General features: G+C 45.4%; 1 protein-coding gene across 1 annotated transcript; it reads right to left on the bottom strand.

Moving 5' to 3' along the window:
• Nucleotides 1-4943: 4943 nt before the first annotated feature.
• On the bottom strand, nt 4944-21493 carry LOC126035540 (G2/mitotic-specific cyclin-B1-like). Its single transcript, XM_049794180.1, is given in 6 exon segments — nt 4944-5054; nt 11963-12047; nt 12049-12068; nt 20293-20433; nt 20878-21056; nt 21457-21493. Coding segments are annotated over 6 exon segments (573 nt in total).
• Nucleotides 21494-22987: the final 1494 nt, after the last annotated feature.

Genomic DNA, 22987 nt, shown 5'->3' with positions numbered 1-22987 from the left:
TGAGTGAGCGGCTGTGTGGTACTTAGTTGCTGGCTGGGGTTAAACCACGACACTGACCTTGGTGTCCACAGGCTTGTTTCTCTTACATGTTCTCACTTGTTACTCCGGTGGGTGTTTCTCCCTGTCCCAACTTTTTTTGTCCTTCTTAAAAATGTTATCACAGAGGCGTTACCACTATCACTGATTGACTCGGCCTTGGCCGGCGGCGGGTCTGTCTTAGAGCCGGCTGGTATGGGCTCTCTCTCTAACACAGGGGAAGCTTCCAGCAGCTTCTTACAGAAACCACTCCTGTAACCCCTCCCCGCTACCAAAACCTTGCCACACAAAACCAATACAGTCCAATAGAGCCAGTGCCAGCCAGCTCCAAGATGGACCTGCCACTGGCCAAAGCTGAGCCAATCAGTGACAGTGGTAGCACCTCTGTGATAACATATTTAAGAAGGGGGGAAAACTGCTGCACAACAGCAGCCAGAAGAGAGAGGAGTGAGAATATGAGAGAGAGACAACTCTGCAGACACTAAGGTCAGTGAAGAAGGAAGGGGAGGAGGTGCTCCAGGCACCAAAGCAGGGATTCCTCTGCAGCCCATGGTGAAGACCATGGTGAGGCAGGCTGTCCCCCTGCAGCCCATGGAGGTTAATGGTGGAGCAGATATCCACCTGCAGCCCGTGGAGGACCCCACACTGGAGCAGGTGGATGTGCTCAAAGGAGGCTGTGACCCTGTGGGAAGCCCACATTAGAGCAGGCTCCTGGCAGGACCTGTGGCCCTGTGGAGAGAGGAGCCCACACTGCAGCAGGTTTTCTGGCAGGACTTGTGACCTCGTGGGGGACCCGTGCTGGAGCAGTTTGTGAAGAACTGCAGCCCGTTGAAAGGGCCCACGTTGCAGATGTTCGTGGAAGACTGTCTCCTCTAGGTGGGACCCCATGCCGGAACAGGGGAAGAGCACATGGATGAAGGAGCAGCAGAGAGAACGTGTGATGAATTGACTGCAAACCCCTTTCCCTGTCCCCCTGCACTGCTTGTGGGGAGGAGGTAGAGAATTCAGGGGTGAAGCTGAGCCTGGGAAGAAGGGAGGGGTGGATGGAAGGTGTTTTAAGATTTGGTTTTATTTATCATTACCCTACTCTGCTTGATTGGCAATAAATTAAATTAATTTCCCCAAGTTGAGTTTGGTTTGCCCTGACAGTAATTGGTTGAGTGATCTCTCCCTGTCCTTATCTTGACCCACGAACCTTTCATTGTATTTTTTTTTCTCCCCCTGTCCAGCTGAGGAGGGGGAGTGATAGAGCAGCTTGTTAGGTATCTGGCAGCTAGCCAAGGTCAACCCACCACAGGCATATCAATGATTATTTGCAAGAATAACAATGCATTTCTCTCTTGCCAAACATACTCAGATACCATTAAATCCCAGAGTCTACAGAAGGGAAGATGGGAATTCAGATGAACAGCCATGTAACACAGGAGACATATAACACCTACCAACTTCCACCTTTTCACAGGCATTTATAAAATACCGCCAAGAACTATGCTTACCAATTTTTACAGTCAGACTTTCACATTTTTGCAGGACCTTTGGGGTTTACACATTTCAACATGTGATTTTTTTTGTTGCTCTCTATGGTATCTCCATCTTCATTCCTATGGGTTCGATGGTAGTAATAACTCTCATATTTGTAACACACACTATATCACTTTGAAATCCTATTTTAATCAGAATTATGCATATGTACATGCATGCATGTGTGCACACATAAACAAACAGAAAACCTCCAAATAAACAGGAATCTACCTTTGTAAGACTAATGTCTTTTTTTGGAAAGAGACGTTTACTTTCTCCATTTCTCTTTCCAAATCTTCTGCGGTACAAAACCAAATCAAAACAAAAAAACCCCAAACAAACAAAACAAAACAGTGTGAAAAGAACAAGAGTGTAAAAGTAATGTCACATTTTTAACTTGCTCTCTGCATGCCTGAAGTAAGAATTTTTCCTGAAAAATCACAGATTATTCAGGCCAGGAATATTTTAGCATATGAAACTATGTTAGTGAATTCTAGCCATCACTAGGTTTTCAAATTTAGAAACCACATCAGTGTTGTGGTTTAACCCCAGCCAGCAACTAAGCACCATGCAGCCACTCACTCACTCCCCCCCATCCAGTGGGATGGGGGAGAAAATCGGGAAAAAGAAGTAAAACTCGTGGGTTGAGATAAGAACGGTTTAATAGAACAGAAAAGAAGAAACTAATAATGATAACACTAATAAAATGACAACAGTAGTAATAAAAGGATTGGAATGTACAAATGATGCGCAGGGCAATTGCTCACCACCTGCCGACCAACACCCAGCTAGTCCCCGAGCAGCGATTCCCCCTGCCCCCACTTCCCAGTTCCTATACTAGATGGGACGTCACATGGTATGGAATACCCTGCTGGCCACTTTGGGTCAGCTGCCCTGTGTCCTGTGCCAACTTCTTGTGCCCCTCCAGCTTTATTGCTGGCTAGGCATGAGAAGCTGAAAAATCCTTGAGTTGAGTCTAAACACTACTTAGCAACAACTGAAAACATCAGTGTTATCAACATTCTTCACATACTGAACTCAAAACATAGCACTGTACCAGCTACTAGGAAGACAGTTAACTCTATCCCAGCTGAAACCAGGACAATCAGATACTGAACTACCTTAAGAGAAAACATGGGGAAGAAATATTCTACTCAGTTCCCTAATTTCCTTTATTTTCACCAGAGTCCTGCAAAGTACTGACCGTTAATCCAGAGTTTTTACTAAAAAGGAGTAACTAGAAGAGAACCTCCAAGCTCAGTTCCCAAACCTTCTCCTCTTTTTTTTTTTAAAATATATGTCAAAAGTTTGAAATTATCACAACATACCTCTTGATAAGCTTTTCTTCAATGGCATGATCAGGCTAGCTTTCTTGACCTGTAAAGCAAGAATGTCACTAAAATAGCAGAACAGAAAGACTGTTAAATACAATCTATAGAGCATAAAGGATAAGCAGCTTAATGGCTATACTAACAAGGTAATTCTTATTCCTACCTCCACACCTCATCATCTCTTCCACTGTTAGTGAGACTATCAATCAACTGTATCAAAGAAATAATTAGGCTCTAAAATATTTCCATTTAGTACTTTTTAGACACGCCAGAGCTGACTCACAGCATTGCTCTCTATATGCAACTGGCTGGTCCAGTAGAAGAGGACATCGATAACAGAAACACAATGAGAACAAGAAACACCTTAAATCAGTATTGCTGCCAAACACTTTGCATTGTAAGGCTTCAGCCCCAGTGATCAGATTCCTGAAAGCCATCATCACAACTTAAGCTTTGTCAGAACGTTAGAGGGAGCTAAAGTGAAAATCCAAGAGAAGAAAGGGCAGTGGGCAATACTCATATGGCAGTTTTGTAAGCTCTCAAACACGTCTACGAGAGCTGTCTAGAAAACGCAATAAGATGCTCAGCCAAGAAAAACATTTCCTTGTTATAACAACCACTTTTTGGTAAATAAAAAAGTTATTTTAAATATATACATTAGTCATGCCACATTCTTTATTACTGTAATATCGCATCGCATTAAGAGAAAGCACAGGGGGTTGTTGGAGGGAGCTAGAGTAGGGAGAAGCTTACTAGCATGAACTGCGGCGCTGCACTCCATGAGCTGCTGCTTCATCTCTTCCCTCAGGCAGGAGCAGAGGCAAAGTGAAAACGGTCAAACTCAGCGCCGCAGCCCAGGAAAGCAGGCACTGAGTGGGCCCTGCAGTAGCCACCACCCCTCACACCCACCCCAGCCTGCTCAGAGCCGCCATCACTCCAGCGGCTCCCTCCCGCCCCGGTCTCCTCAGAGCCGCCGACACTCCAGCGGCTCCCCGCTCTCCTCAGCGCTAACCGAAACAGCATGAAGATGTCCAGTTTCGCCTCTGGCTCGGCTGGCAGCTCGGCCCCGGCCACCGCGCCCAATTCCCACTGCAGCGGTTCCATGACTGCGCCTTCAAACATCCCCCGCGCGCTCCTCGACAGCGCAGCCGGCGATTGCTTCTGCCTGAAAGGACAGGGTTCCCCCGCAGCCCACAAGCTTCCAGCCAATTCCGGGCCTCTTCCTCTGTATTGACGTTTCGGCGCTCTGCCGTTAGGTGGGAGGCGATGACAGTAATAACCGTTTCCTTATGAAACGGCTCCCAAAGTGGCAGTAAGGAGGGGCAGCCCCTAAATCAAAGGCCTGTGTTAGTCACCTTGCGTCAAAGGTCATCAAAAGGACATTCGTTAGTTGCTGAGCTTATTCCCCACCAAGCCCTCCCAGTAAAAAACCCTTGACTTGTAGTAGGCACAAGAAAGGAACAAGGCAGCCCCTTCTCAGGTATTTTTCAGATAAAGAACAGAAGGGAAGCTGGAGTAAAGTTAAATATTTGTAACAAGGGCAAAAAAATGGGGAGAGGGGTAGGCAAAGAACAATTATCACTTCTAAGTGAAGGCAAATACAGCTCTGACCAGTATTTTACTAGAGGTAGAGCTGATATTTATTAGATAAGCTATTAACAAAAATATACTACAATAAAGAAATATTAAGTTAATAGAGATGCACTCTAACTGTGGAATTTAGAATTTGACTAATCCAGCAGCAGCTAGATTTGCCACCACGTGTAGTGGAGCCTATGACAACACTCCTGCCTGTACACCTACCTGGAGGCTCAGCAACTCTGAAGAGCTAACTCCAAAGCTCACATAACACCTCTCAACACTATTCACAGTCTCTATATGGAGATGCCTCAGCCATAGGGGAAAAGTCAACTGTACTATCACAAGGAACACAAATAAGACAGCACTGAAGTAAAAGGCAAAAAAGTGCTTTATTAAAAGCCTGAAACACACAAATAAGATGCACTATGTGCCACTGTACATGATGTCAACATTCTGCTCAAGTTCACATAGAAGTTAGAACACTTTGGCCAGAGATTTTGCTACATTCTGTATGACAGCAGAGTTCAGCTGTGTGAGGGTGCTTATCTTGGCATTTTTGCTGCTGGCATATTTGTTCTTGATCCTCTGTGAAGAGATAAGCTCAATTAATTTCACCCTGTTCATGAACTTACATGACACCAGCTCATCTGAGGCTTAGTGGGCAGGCCAAGCTAGTTCTAGCACCCAAGACTGGATTATGGCTGGCTCATGCCACTGGCAAGATAGAGATCTTCAGCTGAAGTGAGCAGGTCTGATGTCGCGGTAGAGACGGACACGACAAGTAATAGATCACACAAAATGGCTACTTTATTGTTCTAACACACCTTTTTATACCCTTCTTTAGAGTATGTGTTAGTATATGATTGGTTTGGTTAGTAACTAACAATTCATGATTGGTGAGTTTGTCAGGACGGTTCTTCTTATCACTATCTTGTTTTTGTACTGGTCTTCTCGGATCTTTCCAGACTTCTCAAGGATATACTACAAGCTGCTCGAGGTCGCGCTGTTCTCGAACTGTCAGGAATTCCGTAGATTCGTTACATTCCCCGACAATTCCCCCTTTTTGTATTTGTGCTAAAAATATTGTCCTGGCCGCCCCCTGCAGGGCCCTTTGCAGAAGACTGAAAAGACAGGGCAACATTAGGAGCACAGTTATCACAACCAAGATAACTACCCCCACAGTTTTGAGCAGAGATACCAACCATCCAGACAATCCCCAACCCTTGAACATCTTTGTTAGCCAATCTAATTCATCGCTTTCTGTCAGCTTCCTGACTCCCTTGTTGAATACTACTGAAAATGGATTCTGAATGGTTGGACAGATTCATACAACACATCCCTTCAAACTCATCACAACCATGTCCTTGTGCTAAAAGCAAAAAATCAATTGCAGCTCTATTTTGCAACGCAGCATGTCTAACACTACCAACATCAGTTAGAAGGTTACTTAAAGCTAAAGAGGTGGCCTTAGATTGCTTACTAAGCCAACATCCTAACTTATTTAAAGTTCTTAAGGCATTTGCAACGCCAACTCCTGGTGCCAATATGGAGGCTGTTAAAATCTGGCCTCGATTCCAAAATTCGATATCATCTTGACAGGAACTGCTAAACTGATGAGCAAACCTTTGGACTCGTCTATGCTTTCGAGTCATGTTCAGAATCGTTAACATATTTGGTGTTAATAACGTGAGGCGTCCGAGGCTACACGGGCCTCCATTCAGTTTAGATGGAATGCCTCCCCAGGCACGATCTCCACAGACTAGAAACACGCCAGGAGGTAGCGCAAGAGGAACAACAGAAGATTGCGAAGCATTAGGTGCAGTATAATTACACCACGCAGTTGCATTGCGATAGAGAATACTAGTTGCATTAACATTTCGACCCTGATGAGCAATATTGCTATAAGAGTAATTACAAAACACACAAGCATCCATCATTACAGATCCTAATAATTCTAACTCTTGGGGTTCCTGGGTGACTGGCAAAAGATGTGCATAAACACGATCCCAGTTTTTTGTACAACTTTTTGGAGAATCACAGACATTCGGGATCCGCAGTGGGTTCGGCCAGGTGTCCACGGGTAGTCCCACCAAGCATGTAGAGAATGGATTTTCAGGGGTTGCTGTGGCGAGACACAAGGTGTCCTGATGTGTCATGTTTGCTAAAGTGACCCAGACATTTTGTTTAGGTTGTGAGATCACCCATCCTTCACCCTGAGGCAGGTTCCAATACAGGCCGAACACACCGAGCAGGAACCCAGCGAGGACCAGCATCTGTGGAAACACAAGCATAACCCCTTCCCCAGGTTAATAGCTCACATGGTCCACTCCACTGACCAGTAACTAAATCTTTAACATGTACTTTGATACCCTTTTGTAAATTCTGTGTTGAACAGAGAGAAGAGAAATGTTGAAAAAGAGGAGGTAGGGGAGAATTATCGCTACAATGGAGAAAATTAAGAACATAAACTGCTTTATCTAAACATGCCTGTGGTGGTTCCCCAACCATTCCCCCTTTTTGTTTTTGAAGCTGCTGCTTCAGTGTGCCATGTGCACGCTCAACAATTGCTTGTCCTGTGGGGGAGTGGGGAATGCCTGTGACATGAGTAACACCCCAGAGATTAAAAAATGTTTGAACTTTTCGTGAAGCATATGCCGGGCCATTGTCCGTTTTAATTTGGTGAGGTACCCCGAGCATAGCGAAAGCCTTCTGGAAATGCCGAATTACATCTTTTCCTGTTTCTCCATTATGTGCTGTTGCTACCAAAGCATGAGAATAAGTATCAATAGAAACATGAACATATTTTTGTCTGCCAAATTCATTAATATGAGTAACATCAGATTGCCAAATCTGTAAAGCTTGTATACCTCTGGGATTAGTACCAAAATACGCTGGAGTGTGAATTCCCTGACAATCAGGACAAGCAGGTACAATAGAACGAGCTTCAGCATGGGACAGACCAAATTGCCTTCGTAAAGCTCGAAAACCTTGATGAAAAAATTGATGTCATAATATAGCTTGTTGCTTGATGTTAGGAACAGTAGCCAAAGCCATAGCAGAAGCAAGAGCATCCGCTCTGGCATTACCTTCCGTGTAAAAACCTGGTAAATTGGTATGACTACGGATATGCATGATAAAATAAGGTTCCGTTCGTAATTGAATACGTTTCCAAAGGTCTAAAAGCACATCAAATAATAATTGATTGTCTGACATGGTCAAAGCCACTTTGTCTAGTCGAGAAACTAGATTAGCTACATATGCTGAGTCAGTTACAATATTTACAGGAGCAGAAAAAATAGAAAAGGCAACAGCCATTGCACGTAGCTCTACTACTTGTGGGGAACCATTTTGATGTACCACTTTGCTGTTCCAATTGTTGTTCTCGTACCATACTACTGCTGCTTTACCCATTTTTCCAGAGCCGTCCGTGAAGACGGTAGGACCTTTCACAGGTTCCGGCTGGCTTAAATTTTTCTGACCAAATGGTATATCTCGAGCAAATTTCAGGAGCGGGTGCGACGGTAGATAATACGAGATCTGTCCTTGAAAGCCCGCCATAGCTGCTTGCAGCTCGTAATTGTTCGCCAGACACCATTCAAAGTACCAATTTTGAACAGGTAAAACAATCGTAGCTGGATCACGTCCTGTTAGTTCTACACATCGTTTTCTGGCTTTTATGATTACATCAGCAATAAGTTCAAACAAGCCAGGAACAGTTTTTCGTGGTCGGAATGACAAAAACATCCATTCTAAAATGTGTAACGGATCATCCCACTCAGAATTCCACTGCACCAAGGCACCAAATGGCACAGTTTTGTCAATTAGTACAAAGAACTGCACCAATTGAGACAGATCAATTCGAGAAACAAATTTCTTGTGTATACATTGTTCCACCATGTGAATTACATTTAATGCTTCCTTTTTTAATATTCTGGGTTCTGTCGGATCTTTGGAATGTTTTAATAAGTCCAATAGAGGATGTAACTGCGAATTAGTCAGTCCAAGATAGGGCCTGATCCAATTCAAGGATCCCATTAATTTCTGTACATCATTGAGTGTCTTAACCGCAAGGTTAAGCTTCACAGGTTGGGGCACAACCTGTTTGTTTGTAATTGTCATTCCCAAGTATTTCCAGGGTGCTATTACTTGCACTTTTTCAGGGGCAATAACTAACCCATATTGCCGGAGGGAATTCATGGTCAAATATTTCATGTCATTCAACTGCTCCTTGTTGTCTGATGCTAACAGAATGTCATCCATATAATGATAGCAATAACTAGTAGGGAATTTTTCCTGTACAGGTGACAAAGCTTGTGCAACAAACCATTGACAAATGGTTGGTGAATTTTTCATGCCCTGTGGCAGAACTCTCCATTGATATCTTTTTGCTGGTTCTGCATGATTGATAGAGGGCACAGAGAATGCAAATTTTTCTTTGTCTTGGGCAGCTAATGGAATTGTAAAAAAGCAATCCTTAAGGTCCATGACAATAATTTCCCAATCGTGAGGGATCATGGCAGGTGAAGGCATGCCTGGTTGCAGAGCCCCCATCGTGGCCATGACAGCATTGACCTGTCGCAGGTCATGCAACAATTGCCATTTACCTGATTTCTTTTTTATCACAAACACTGGAGTATTCCACGGACTATGAGATGGTTCAATATGTCCGGCAGCCAGTTGTTCCGCTACCAATTCTTGCAGGGCCTTTAATCTTTCAATTGGTAGGGGCCACTGATTCACCCACACAGGGTCATTCGTTAACCAGGTTAGAACAAGCGTGGGTTGTTTAACACCCTGCAGCACAGTGGCCCCCGTTAAAAATCCGTGGTAATTTTCACCCCCCATTGCGACAAGCAATCCCTCCCCCATAAAGTGAGGGGAGCTGCTGCCACATATGGTTTAAGAACTGCCTGTTGGCCCTCGGGATTGGTAATCAGAACTGGAGTGGCTGCTACCTTTGCAGGCGTGGACCCTCCCAGCCCCAGTACTCCCACACCAGCCTCCTCTGTGGGCCAGGTGGACAGCCACAAATAATCGGCTATAATAGTAGCATCGGCTCCGGTGTCCATGAGCCCTGCAAGCCTTACTGTATTTGGCATTTTTCCATGATTCGACACGGTGCACGTCATTTGTGGTCGGGATGATGAGACAGTCTGGGACCAGCAGACCTGAGGGGGTCCTGTAGAGCCGAAGCTTCCATCGCATCGCAGTCGCTGTTCTGCTTTCGAAACAGAGCTCAAAAAGGGAACAAGTTGAGCAATACGAGTACCTTTAGGGATTGTTACTGGTGGATAGGGGGTTGAAATCATTGCGCAAATTTGACCTGTAAAGTCAGCATCAATAACTCCCACATGTACAATTATTCCATTTAACGTGCTACTTGATCTTCCCAATAATAATGCACTCAGCCCTCGTCCGATAGAACCCCTTGCATTAAGAGGGACCTTAACAATGTCTTTCGTGACTAGAGTTACTGTGTCGGTGGTGGATACATCCAGCCCTGCTGAGCCAGCTGTTGCGGCTGACAGTTGTTCACAGAGGGGAGTTGGCTCGTTGTTGGAGGGGGATTTGATGTCATCGCGCGCCCTCCCGTGCTCATTTTGCGGTTTCCCTGTAGCGGCTGCCCATTAGCATGAAATTTAGAACGACACTGTTTGGCAAAATGCCCTGATTTTCCGCATTTCTTGCAAATAACCTCCGGTGAGTGGTGTACCGGGTGTTTACGTGGGGATGTTTTGTGTGGAGAAGTCTGTACAGTGACACGCCCTTCACTGCCACACCCAGAGCACTTTCCAGAATCTTTGATAGCATTGGCTATGGTGGTCACTGTGTGTACCAGCGTCCCAACTTTAGAACATGCAGCTACCATGTCAGGGACAGAAGGATCTCCTGGCAGAGCCTGTATGATCCTTTGACAGTCCTCATTAGCATTATCTTTTGCCAGCTGTTTGCATAACATTTGTCTTAAGACCTCATCGTCTACCTGTTTTTCCAGGGCGGCAGATATTTTTTCTACAAATTGTAAAAAGGGTTCTGTGGGGCCTTGATGGATAGTGGCATATTTTTGCTTCGGGGCTGCCAAATCCATGGTTCTCTTTATTGCCAGAAGGCCTATATGTTGTGCCTGTTCGAGAGCAAGTGGAGGCCACGTAGCCTGTAGCTGAGGGTTACTATACTGCCCTTCACCAAGCAAGGCTTCCTCTCCCAGGCCTACTCTCGGGTCGTCCCGTGGCAGTCGTGAATTATGCAGTGCCGCCGCGCATGCCATCTGCCTCCAGGTGGATTGAAATACTTGCAACTGTACGGGCTGAAACAGCACTTGTGCCAGATGCATTATGTCATATGGACACAGCAGATCTGTGCTAATTATACGAAGAAGTTGCATCACCTCAGGAGAATTAATTCCGTATGTGTGTACTTTATTCTGCAAGTCCTGCACTACTCTCCAGCCGATTGGAGTGTGCTCATCTTGCCGGTTCGTGCCCGCAGCAGCTTTGAAAACAGGAAATGTAACAAGAGGCCCCGCTACGTTATCTAGAGGCTTTAGAAATGCAGGTGTTAGAGAGCACTGGCTGAGGCGTTCTACTAGATCCCAGTTGCCGGAGTCGGCAGCATATCGTCTAACTCCCTCCCAAAATTGAGCAGGGGATCTCGGGACCACAGTTACTGTGGATGGAGGGAGAGTCCATGGCAGGGGTTCTTTTGGTATGGTTTTATCTGCAAGCTGCAGGGATCGCATAGCGTCAATTAGAGATGTTTCTGCCTCAGTTTCATTTTTGCTCTCATTTGCCGTGTGGCCCTCACATTCAGTTTGAGTCCGACCATCCTGTCGGCCCTCACGTACGTTATGGCCCTGGTTTTCGTTACGGCCTTGGCTTTCGGTACGGCCCTGGTTGTCGGTACGGCCCTGGCTTTCGGCACGGCCCTGGTTTTCGGTACGGCCCTGGTTTTCGGTACGGCCTTGGCTTTCGGCACGGCCCTGGCTTTCGGGCTCAGTGTTAATCGCCACTGGTATACTTCTCTCTAGTGCTGGATTTATCGCCGTTAGATGATCTGTTCGCTCAGGCGCATCGGGGTCACCATTTGTCGCGGTAGAGACGGACACGACAAGTAATAGATCACACAAAATGGCTACTTTATTGTTCTAACACACCTTTTTATACCCTTCTTTAGAGTATGTGTTAGTATATGATTGGTTTGGTTAGTAACTAACAATTCATGATTGGTGAGTTCGTTAGGATGGTTCTTCTTATCACTATCTTGTTTTTGTACCGGTCTTCTCGGATCTTTCCAGACTCTTCAAGGATATACTACAAGCTGCTCGAGGTCGCGCTGTTCTCGAACTGTCAGGAATTCCGTAGATTCGTTACATTCCCCGACAGTCTGATACAAATCTGATACCAGTGATGCAAGTCACAGCTAAGCTAACTTCAGAAAGCCACGCATTAACAAGTGACCACATATACTCCCCACCTGCACCATGAACTTCTTACTGTGTACTTGGTAAGGCCCTGATTCACAAGAGTTATGTTCTTTGCCATGAGCTGCATAACTAGAAGGTCACCCTCAGTGCAAGACGTAGCATTGCAGAGTTGGTGTCTGAAAGGAAGGGAAGTTATTAGACAAGCCTACTAGAATGATCCAAGTTCATTGGATTCTTTGTCTTCTATTGGGCTCAGGCAGTTGCAGTCTCCTTTCTAACAGTTACTGCCCTACTTCTGTCCCCTTGTAATGGGCCAAGGGGAGACAAGAACACACTGAGATACTGCTGTGGTTTAAGTCCAGACGGAAACAAAGCACCATGAGGCTGCTCGATCATTCCTCCAATGAAGTGGGATGGGGAGGAGAAAATATAATGAAAGGCTCATGGGTTGACACAAGGACAGGGAGGGATCACTCACCAATTATCGTCATGAGCAAAAACCAGACTCAACTTGGGGAAAAAACAAAATCAATTTAATTTGTTACCAATTTTGTGGTTTAACCCCAGCTGGTAACTAAGCACCATGTAGCTCCTCACTCACTCCCCCCCTGACCCAGTGGGATGGGAGAGAAAATCGGTTAAAAAAGTAGAACTTGTGGACGGAGACAAGAACAGTCTAATACAATGGAAAGGGAAAACCTAATAATGATAATAATAACAATAATAAAAATGATGTGATATACCCACTCAATGCCATGCTCTTTGGCCCGGGTGTCTATGAGGTTGTTTCGGAAATGAGTCCCGTTGTCTGACTCAATTCTTTCTGGGGTGCCGTGTTGCCACAAGACCTGCTTCTCAAGGCCCAGGATAGTGTTCTGGGCGGTAGCATGGGGCATGGGAGAAGTTTCCAGCCATCCAGTGGTTGTTTCCACAATTGTAAGCACATGGCACTTGCCTTGGCGAGTTTGTGGGAGTGTGATATAGTCAATCTGCCAGACTTCCCCATGTTTATATTTCAGCCATCGCCCTCCATACAACAGGGGTTTTAGCCGCTTGGCTTGCTTAATTGCAGCACATGTTTCACATTCATGGATAACTTGTGCGATAGTGTCCATGGTCAAGTCCACCCCTCGATCACGAGCCCATCTATAGGTTGCATCTCTTCCCTGATGGCCTGAGGTATCGAGGGCCCACTGAGCCATAAATAATTCATAAATATTCATAAATAATTATGTTGCATGTCCAGATCCACCTGAGCCACTTCAATCTTCGTGGCCTGATCCACCTGCTGGTTGTTTTGATGTTCCTCAGTGGCCTGACTCTTGGGTACATGAGCATCTACATGACGTACTTTTACAACCAGATTCTCTAGCCGGGACGCAATATCTTGCCACAGTGCGGCAGCCCAGATGGGTTTACCTCTGCGCTGGCAGTTGCTCTGCTTCCATTGCTGTAACCACCCCCATAGGGCATTTGCCACCATCCATGAGTCAGTACAGAGATAGAGCACTGGCCACTTTTCTCTTTCAGCAATGTCTAACGCTAGCTGGATGGCTTTCACCTCTGCAAACTGACTCGATTCACCTTCTCCTTCAGCAGTTTCTGCGACTAGTCATGTAGGACTCCATACAGCAGCCTTCAACCTCCAATGTTTTCCCACAATGTGACAGGACCCATCAGTGAACAGGGCATATTGCCTCTCATTTTCTTGCAGTTTATTATACAGAGGGGCTTCTTCAGCACGTGCCACCTCCTCCTCTGGTGACATTCCAAAACATTTGCCTTCTGGCCAGTCCGTGATCACTTCTAAAATTCCTGGGTGACTGAGGTTTCCTAAGTGAGCCCGTTGTGTGATCAGTGCAATCCACTTACTCCACGTGGCATCAGTTGCATGACGTGTAGAGGAGACCCTCCCTTTGAACATCCAGCCCAGCACTGGCAGTCGGGGTGCTTAGAGGAGCTGTGTCTCAGTACCAACCACTTCTGAGGCGGCTCAAACTCCTTCATATGCTGCCAATATCTCTTTTTCAGTTGGAGTATAGCGATCCTCGGATCCTCTGTATCCCCAACTCCAAAACCCCAGGGGTTGGCCTCGGGTGTCCTCAGGTGCTTTCTGCCAGAGGCTCCAGGTAGGGCCATTCTCCCCAGCTGCAGTGTAGAGCACATTTTTAACATCTTTTCCTGTCCGGACTGGTCCAAGAGCTACTGCATGAACAATCTCCCGTTTCATTTGTTCGAAGGCTTGTTGTTGTTCAGGGCCCCATTTAAAATCATTCTTCTTCCTCTTCATTTGATAGAGAGGACTTTACAATCAGACTGAAATTTGGAATATGCATTCTCCAAAACCCCACGACACCTAAGAAGGCCTGTGTGTCCTTTTTATTAGTCGGTGGAGACATAGCTGCTATTTTGTTGATCACGTCCATAGGGATCTGACGACATCCATCTTGCCATTTTATTCCCCAAAACTGGATGTCCTGTGCAGGTCCCTTGACCTTACTTTCTTTTATGGCAAAACCAGCCTTCAAAAGGATTTGGATTATTTTCTTCCCTTTTTCAAAAACAACTTCTGCTGTGTTGCTCCATACGATGATGTCATCAATGTATTGCACGTGTTCTGGAGCTTCACCCTTCTCTAGTGTAGCCTGGATCAGTCTGTGGCAAATGGTGGGGCTGTGTTTCCACCCCTGGGGCAATTGATTCCAGGTGTACTGGACGCCCCTCCAAGTAAAAGAAAACTATAGCCAACACTCTGCTGCCAGAGGGATTGAGAAAAACGCATTAGCAATGTCAATAGTGGCATACCACTTGGCTGCCTTTGACTCTAGTTCGTATGGAAGTTCTAGCATATCTGGCACAGCAGCGTTCAGTGGCAGCGTGACTTCATTTAGGCCATGATAGTCAACTTTTAGTCTCCACTCCCCATTAGATTGCCACACTGGCCATATGGGACTATTAAAGGGTGAGCGAGTTTTGCTAATCACCCCTTGGGTCTCCAGTTGACAAATCAACTTGTGGATGGGAATCAGAGAGTCTCGGTTGGTGCGATATTGCCACTGGTGCACCGTCGTGGTAGCATTTGGCACTCGTTGTTCTTCAACCCTCAGCAACCCCACAATCGAAGGGTCTTGAGAGAGACCAGGCAGGGTAGACAGCTGTTCAGTGCCCTCCATCTCCAAGGCAGCTATAATGAAAGCCCATCAATACCCCTTTGGGTCCTTAAAATACCCCCTCCTTAGATAGTTTATGACAAGGATACACGGAGCCTCTGGGCCGGTCACAATGGGGTTTTTCTGCCATTCATTCCCGGTTAGGCTTATTTCAGCTTCCAATACAGTTAGCTGTTGGGATCCCCCTGTCACACCAGAAATACAAATGGGTTCTGCCCCTTTATAACTTGATGGCATTAGAGTGCACTGTGCACCGGTGTCTACTAGAGCCTTATATTCCTGTGGGTCTGATGTGCCAGGCCATCGAATCCACACAGTCCAATAGACCCGGTTATCCCTTTCCTCCACCTGGGTGGAGGCAGGGCCCCTCTAATTCTGGTCAGAGTATCCAGTAGTCACTTCTCGTAAAATTGGCTCAGAAGTCCCTTCAAGAGGGTCAGAAGTAAGATCAGCATCTAGGACTGGGATAGGTTTTCCGTTCCAGTTCCTCATGTCCTCTCCGTGGTCACATAGGTAAAACCACAGTGCACCTCGTGGTGTGTACCTTATGTATTCTCTCTCGGGCAGAGGAATGCTCACTCCTAATAGCTGAGACATTGTTATGTACAGGTGGGGAGTAGGACATATCCTTTTTGAATTGCTGGAAATCCTGGGATAGCTTCTCCACAGCCAAGATGCAGGGTTGTGGGGAGGAAGAGAGATTTTCTTCATATTGCTGGAATTGGCAAGCCATTTAATCCACCGTCAGTGCCTCTTCATCCTTCCAGGTCAGTATTGCCAGTGGGTTGGCATACGATGATGGTGCGCTCCGTACAAACTTCCGCCACATGGGTCGTGTGCATTGGACTTCGTCTGGATCTTTGGGTAATTGTGGGTTGTCCGGGTCATAATGAATCGTCTCTAGCACAGCTAATTCCCTCAGATATTGGATACCTTTTTCCATGGTGGTCCACTTGCTTGATTGACATATAACATCTTCCTTAAAGGGGTACCTTTCCTTCACGCTTGACAGGAGTTGCCTCCAGAGGCTGAGGGCTTGTGTCCCTCTTCCAATTGCCTTGTCAATGCCACCTTCCCTGGCAAGTGATCCCAACTGCTTGGCTTCCCTACCCTCTAATTCCAGGCTACTATTCCCATTGTCCCAGCATCAGAGCAGCCAGGTGATAATGTGCTCCCCTGGACGATGGCTGAAATCTTTTTGCGTATCCCGCAGCTCACTCAGGGTTCTGCCTCTTCCTCCTGTTCTCATGATGACCCTTGTTCATCTTCATCCTTCACTAAGCGAACTGATTTTTTTGTATATTTCTTCTTCTGTATGGGGGCAACTGATACTGGTGCGGGTTGGTTCTCTAGTTCATCTGCAGTGCCTGTCGCTGGGGTTGGAGTGGCCGTAGTGCCTGTTGCCTTGTTGTTAGATCCAGAGACCTTTCCCTTGAGGATACTGAATAGTTTTGAATAGGGCTTGATAGGCATGGGCCAGGCCCCAGCACATTGCAGTGAGTTGTGTCTCTCTGGAATTGTTGGAGTGACAGCATACTTTTTCCAAATGTTCTACTAGTTCTTCAGGATTCTGCACTTGTTCAAGGGTCAAGTTCCAAAACACTGGAGGTGCCCACTGCCCTAGGTACTTGCCCATACTATCCCACGCACCCTGCCACTCATAATTATTCAGCCTCTGGGGAGATCTCTGGGTGATCTTACATAGTTGTTTAACCCTAAAGAAGACCTGATCCACATTCAGGAACATGCTAGTTCCTAGTAAGAGGACCATGCTGGTTTCAACATCTGTCCCGTCCCACTCGGTGGGCTCAGGGGTGGTGATCTTTTAAATAGTCCGTTGCTTCTCAAAGGAGTCACGACAATGACTCAGTAGGGAGAGAGAAAATTTCAACACCACATTTCGCTCACCAAATCCCAGTGTAGGAGTCACGACAATGGCTCTTAAATGCTTGAAATATGTTTTATTTAACATTGACTTATAAACACAAGTGTGGCTAAATTTGGCATAGCAGCTATTTTGAATAAAAAACTTGACACCTAACAGCTACAGCAAAATGTTCCTAACAACAAGGTAGGAGGAAGAAAGGAGATAAGAGAGAGAGAAGAAAGAGAAAAAAGGAGAGGTAAATACCACCACCCTTGGATCCAGCGAGGAAAGAATCTCAGTAGTAACTGTCTGGATTCCTCAGGCAGCAGGCACCTGCCTGGGGGTTGGTCTCCCCCCACCTTTTATACCCTCCAGCATGTGTTATGGGGTTTCTGAAAAGTTCTTGAGGAGGCAGTGGGGGGGGTGAGGGGTGGGGGGTTGCTGATGCCCCCTTATCCCATTTAACTTGTTTACACAACTGCCATGGTAAGGGCCTGTGGAAAAACTCCAAACCTGTGACAAAATGTCCAAAGCACAACTGCTAGAAAGCTTCCCAGAAAGACAATCACCAGAAAGCCTCTTCGAGGCACAACTGCTGGAAAGCTTCCCAGAAACAGTTCATTACCCCACCTCCAGAGGGCACGTCCTGTTTTGGCTGCTTGTGGCTACCTGTTTGGTTGTTTGAGACAAAACGGTTGCCAGTCTCTCACAGTCTCTCGGTCCCTCACAACATCCCAAGGGTATTCAAACTTTTCAAAATTCTCAAACACCATTGTAACTAGACTGGAGGAGAAGGGAAAGGGGAGGAAAGGTGTCTCGCCCATAGATTGGCTCTCTGTGAAGGAAAGGTAAAGGGTGTAATTATTAATAGTTTCCCACAGATGGCTTCCAAAGTGTAGAGGTGACAACAATGCTGAGTGCAAATACCGGATTAGTCCTACGACCAATAATTTTATCATACCATAAGCCAGTATCACACAATACATCAAAGCAAAAACCTTAATCTACCTCCCATGGATGATAAGCATCAGCACAGGGACTACATACAGCAAGTGAGGTGATACAAAACAGAACTATAAAAATGAGCACCACAACTCTAAGAGCCCATAAATCGACATTGTGACCAGCAACTATAAAACTAATGTAATGAATGCTTGTAACAAATTAGTTTCAACATGCTCTGGTCAAATCTGTCATTACCTCAGCCCTTCGTGCCCCACATTGGGTGCCAAAATGGACTGTCGTGGTTTAACCCCAGCCAGTAACTAAGTACCACGCAGATGCTCACTCACTCCCCCCACCCAGTGGAATGGGGGAAAGAATCTGAAAAAAAAAGTAAAACTTGTGGGTTGAGATAAGAACAGTTTAATAGAACAGAAAGAAACTAATAATGATAATAATAACAATAATAAAAATGACAATAATAATAAAAGGATTGCATTATACAAAACAAGTGTTGCACAATGCAGTTGTTCACTGCTTGCCAACCGATGCCCAGTTAGTTCCTGAGCAGCAATCCGCCCCCCCAGGCCGATGCCCCCCCCATATAATATACTAGGCATGTTGTCACATGGTATGGAATACCCCTTTGGCCAGTTTGGGTCAGCTGCCCTGGCTGTGTCCCCTCCCAACTTCTTGTGCCCCTCCAGCCTTCTTGCTGGCTGGGCATGAGAAACTGAACAATCCTTGACTGTCTAAACACTACTTAGCAACAAATGAAAACATCACTGTGTTATCAACATTCTTCTCATACTGAACCCAAAACATAACACTATACCAGCTACTAGGAAGACAGTTAATTCTATCCCAGCTGAAACCAGGACAACCAATCAGAGTAAGATAATGAGAAATAAAAACCAACTCTTAAAACACCTTCCCCCCACCCATTCCCGGTTTTCTCTACCTCCTCCCCCCATGTGGCACAGGGGGACAAGGGATAGGGGTTGGGGTCAGTTTGTCTCTGCCACTCCTTCCTCCTCAGGGGGTGTGAGAGACTGAATTGTTACCTTGAGCTGTTTGTCTCAAAGATTGTTAGGTGTGAGAGACTGGACTGTCATCTCAAGCCATTCATCTCAAGAATTGTGAACTGCTTATCTCAAGCCCTTTGTCTCTGAGATGGCCTGTCTAAGCAGGACATTCCTCATCCATAAGGACAATTACTAGGCCACTGAGGCATCCAGGAGAGGAAATGGGCTGAAGCCAACAAGCATGCAAGAATGTGGAGGCTACCATTCTCATGGAAACTGTAGTCTTTGAGATAAGATACTGGTTTCTGGTGTTGATCACAGGAAGGTCTTGTGATAGACAAAACCTGCAGCCTGTGAACAGTACATATGTGCATGCATCGTCGAACTATGCCCTATAAAAACCTGTGGAGACAAGCCGTGGTGTGCACCCACCACCGAAGAATTGAAGACTGAGGACCAACGGGACGCCGCTGGATCCATGGTGGTGACTATCCTTGCAACTCTATCCTGACTGCTTGCTTGATTTCTGCCTTTTCTTCCATTCTATCCTATCGCTACTATTGTCTACTTTTGATACTTTTGATAATAAAAGCTCTTTGGGGTATACAGCATTTGGCCTCGTCTGTGTCTGAATCTCACTCTTGGGATGATATCAAAACCTTCCCCAACATTGGATCGGGACAGAGGGAGGACTCCTCACTCGTGCTCCACCATGGGGTCCCTCCCACCGGAGACAGTCCTTCATGAACTTCTCCAATGTGAGTCCTTTCTGCGGGCTGCAGTTCTTCACAAACTTCCCTGGCATGGGTCCTTTCCATGGGCTGATCTTCAGTCACAGACTGCTCCAGTGCAGGCTTTCCCATGGAGTGACTGCCATCTTCGGGGGCATCCAACTGCTTTGGCGTGGGGTCCTCCACAGCCTGCAAGTGGGCATCTGCTGCAGGGGGACAGCCTGACATCTCTCCATGGGCTGCAAGGGGACAGCCTGACATCTCACCACGGGCTGCAGGGGCATCAACCTCCTCTGGCACACCTCCTCCCCCTCCTTCTTCACTGACCTTGGTATCTGCATAGGCGTTTCTCTCACATTCCAATCTCCTCCCCCACAATAGGTTCCCCTTCTTAAATATGTTATCACGGAGGCGCTACCACTGTCACTGATTAGCTTGGCCTTGGCCAGAGGTGGGTCAGACTTGGAGCCAGGGAAGCTTCTAGCAGCTTCTCACAGGAGCCACCCCTGTAGCCCCCTCCTTGCTACCAAAACCCCGCCACACAAACCCAATAGAGATACCACAAGGGAAGAGAAGGCATGCACTTGGCCCAGAGCAGCCTTTTAAGCTCGTGCGCAGGCACACCAAGTCCGAAACTAGGAGGTAGTCTGACAAGCATGACTTACCCACTCCCGTCCATGGAGGACTTTCAGAGCAAAACAGGAAGCAGCAACTGTTGTCTTGGATGGAGGGAAGTGAACCATTTTATAGTTGACAATGGACAACTCCATCAGGTACTTGACTAGAGTGTGCTGTTCCAAGTCTACCTGTAGTAAGTCAGAGTTGAGTATTGGCTATCTCCAAGGCAAGAGCATCCTGTCAAGCCTTTGTTTAGTCAAGCAGGAAGAAATACATCCTTAGCAAACATTTTCAGAGCTATAGGCTTGACATTCAAGTGATTTAATCACAGAGCAGTTCTGAGCTGTATTAGGCTGCTCATAGTGTAGGACTGCTCCTTTCAATGGCAGTCTAGCAGTCACCTGCAGTACTAGGCAGGCATTTTAACTCTGGTTTTGGCTGGGTTAAGCTCATGTGACTGAAAACAGACAAACAAGAACTGTTTCTATATGGGACAGTTCCTACCAAGCAGAACCACTCAGTTACTAAATGGTAGCAATACTTAAAAGTTTTGAACCATTTTAACAAGCTGCCACGGTCAAGTGTTGCATCTTCCAGATACTCCTTACAGTAACATCCATTTTCAGCATTACCTGTGCAATCTTTGAAGCCCTCATTAGGGAGTGTAGAGGGAGAGGGCGACCCAGATCAAAGTCTAGCGCTCACAGGATCTTCATTGCCATCTGGCAGATCTGGGACTTTGTGTAAGTGTGATCAGTTACAAAGGCAAAGTCTCCAGTTTCTGGGGGATACATCTCTTCATATTTGCAGTCTTCCAGAGCAACCGCTACATGTACTGAAACCCTGCTTCCCAGGAAGTGGCCGGACATCACCTGCTGATGGGAAGTAGAGAATAACAACATTTGTTTTCCTTTGTTTTCGCCCATGTGCCCTTTGCTTTCATTTTATTAAACTGTCCTTATCTTGACCTACAGGCCTGGTGTTGTATAGACTGACCTATGACCAAAAACCCCAAAATTCTGCTGGTGACACCAGGCTCAGAGCCAGGTATTGATCTGCTGGCTCTTCCTGTATCTTCCCTCATCATTTCCTGCATCTGGAAGGATAGAGAACACTACTTGTGCTCCTGATCCCTTAACTAGTCATCCCAAGGCCCTGAAGTCTCTTTTGATTGCCCTCGGACTTCTTGTTGCAACTTCATTACTACTTACCTGAAAAATCACTAATGGATAATGATCTGAGGGCCATACTAGGGTAAGAAATTTTCTCTTCACATCTTTAACCTGGGGATATCTATCACTATCCTGGATAGTGAGGTAACAGATGCCCTAGAAATGGTTAAATGCTCAACCAACTTTTTGGTTGATCTGTCCAGATATTATTGTGACCTGTATACTAAAACAGTTTTTTTCTTGTCCTATTTAGCATTGCACTCTGCTGGGTTTTTAATTTAGTTTGACTTTTAGCTTCTAGTCTTTTACAGTAGAAAGGTGACCTCTCAATACTATGTATTTCTGTATACAATTTAGCTGGAAAGTTGCTTTGCTATACAGCTTCATTTTCCTGTGAAATATTTGCCACCAATATCCATGTACGTGCACAAGTTTAAATGTGTTGTTAAATTAATTGTTGCTAATTTAATTTCTTTACAGATTCAAAAAATAGAGGGAGTCATATTCTACAGAGATCCTCATTTTTGGTGTCACTCTATGAGTGTTGTAACAGGTATGATACATGTGGAAGTAGTATCAGATGTGATGGAAAAAAGAATTGTACAGCAGGTAAGGTGCAAGGTTTTTAGACCCTAGTGTCTTCATTTCCTACTCTGTAGCCCTATTTCAGTCATAGGCTGAAGTTTGAAGCTGCTGTTTCTGATCATTTTTGTAGCTATTATTTAATGTCTCAGAGCTGGTCTCTAATGCTGTACTTTCCCTTGCCTACTAGCTTCCAATTACTTGTATAAAGATTTGTTTGCTAAAATGTCTGCCAAAACAAACAAAAAGTGTGGGGTTTTTTCCTCACTGTTGAAAGTGGCACTACATCTGCTCTGAGAAAAGGAGGAGGTGATGGATTTAATGTTGCAAACCAGGCAGTAACTGGGAAGTAGGGATATCTGGATGCTAATCGTAAGTTTATAACTGGCTTGCTAATATCTGTCTTTTAGGTTTTTCTCTTCCTTAAGAAGATATTTATTTCCTTATGCAAGGCACTGAGATTTAGCAGTTATGCAGAAGTTGCAAAGCCATACCCTCTGAAGATAGCATTCACTTTCCAGAAAACTGAATTCTTTATGATGATATTTTTTAATCTACAATATTTCAGAGCTAGAATACTGTAAGTTATTGTTAGATGCATATAAAGTGCAATACTAATGGTAACCATACTGTTATATTCAGGTTACAGTGATTCTGAAATATACTGGTGTAAACAACCTAACTGTCCAAGTGGAGAAGGACTCTTATTTTCAACACGTCTGGCCTCAGTACAGGATTTCAGGATGTCCTTGCAAAGACTTGGCAACTGGAATCCATGAAATACTACAAAGATGATACTTATATGATACAAAGATGTGTTTGCCAAAGGGGGTGTAAATGGTGAAGCTGTAGGATTCCATATTTGTATTATTTTTTGCCAGGAGATCTTGCACATGCATGTACAGAAACAAATGTTCTATTTTTTAAGCATAATATCTTTAAGATTGGATCAAGATGCTTTTATAAAGGAAATAAGATGGACTTGAAT

Source organism: Accipiter gentilis, chromosome W (assembly GCF_929443795.1).
Source record: "Accipiter gentilis chromosome W, bAccGen1.1, whole genome shotgun sequence".
NCBI lineage: Eukaryota > Metazoa > Chordata > Aves > Accipitriformes > Accipitridae > Astur > Astur gentilis.
Note: the sequence above shows the minus strand (reverse complement) of the source record. Positions and strands in the feature narration are given on the sequence as shown.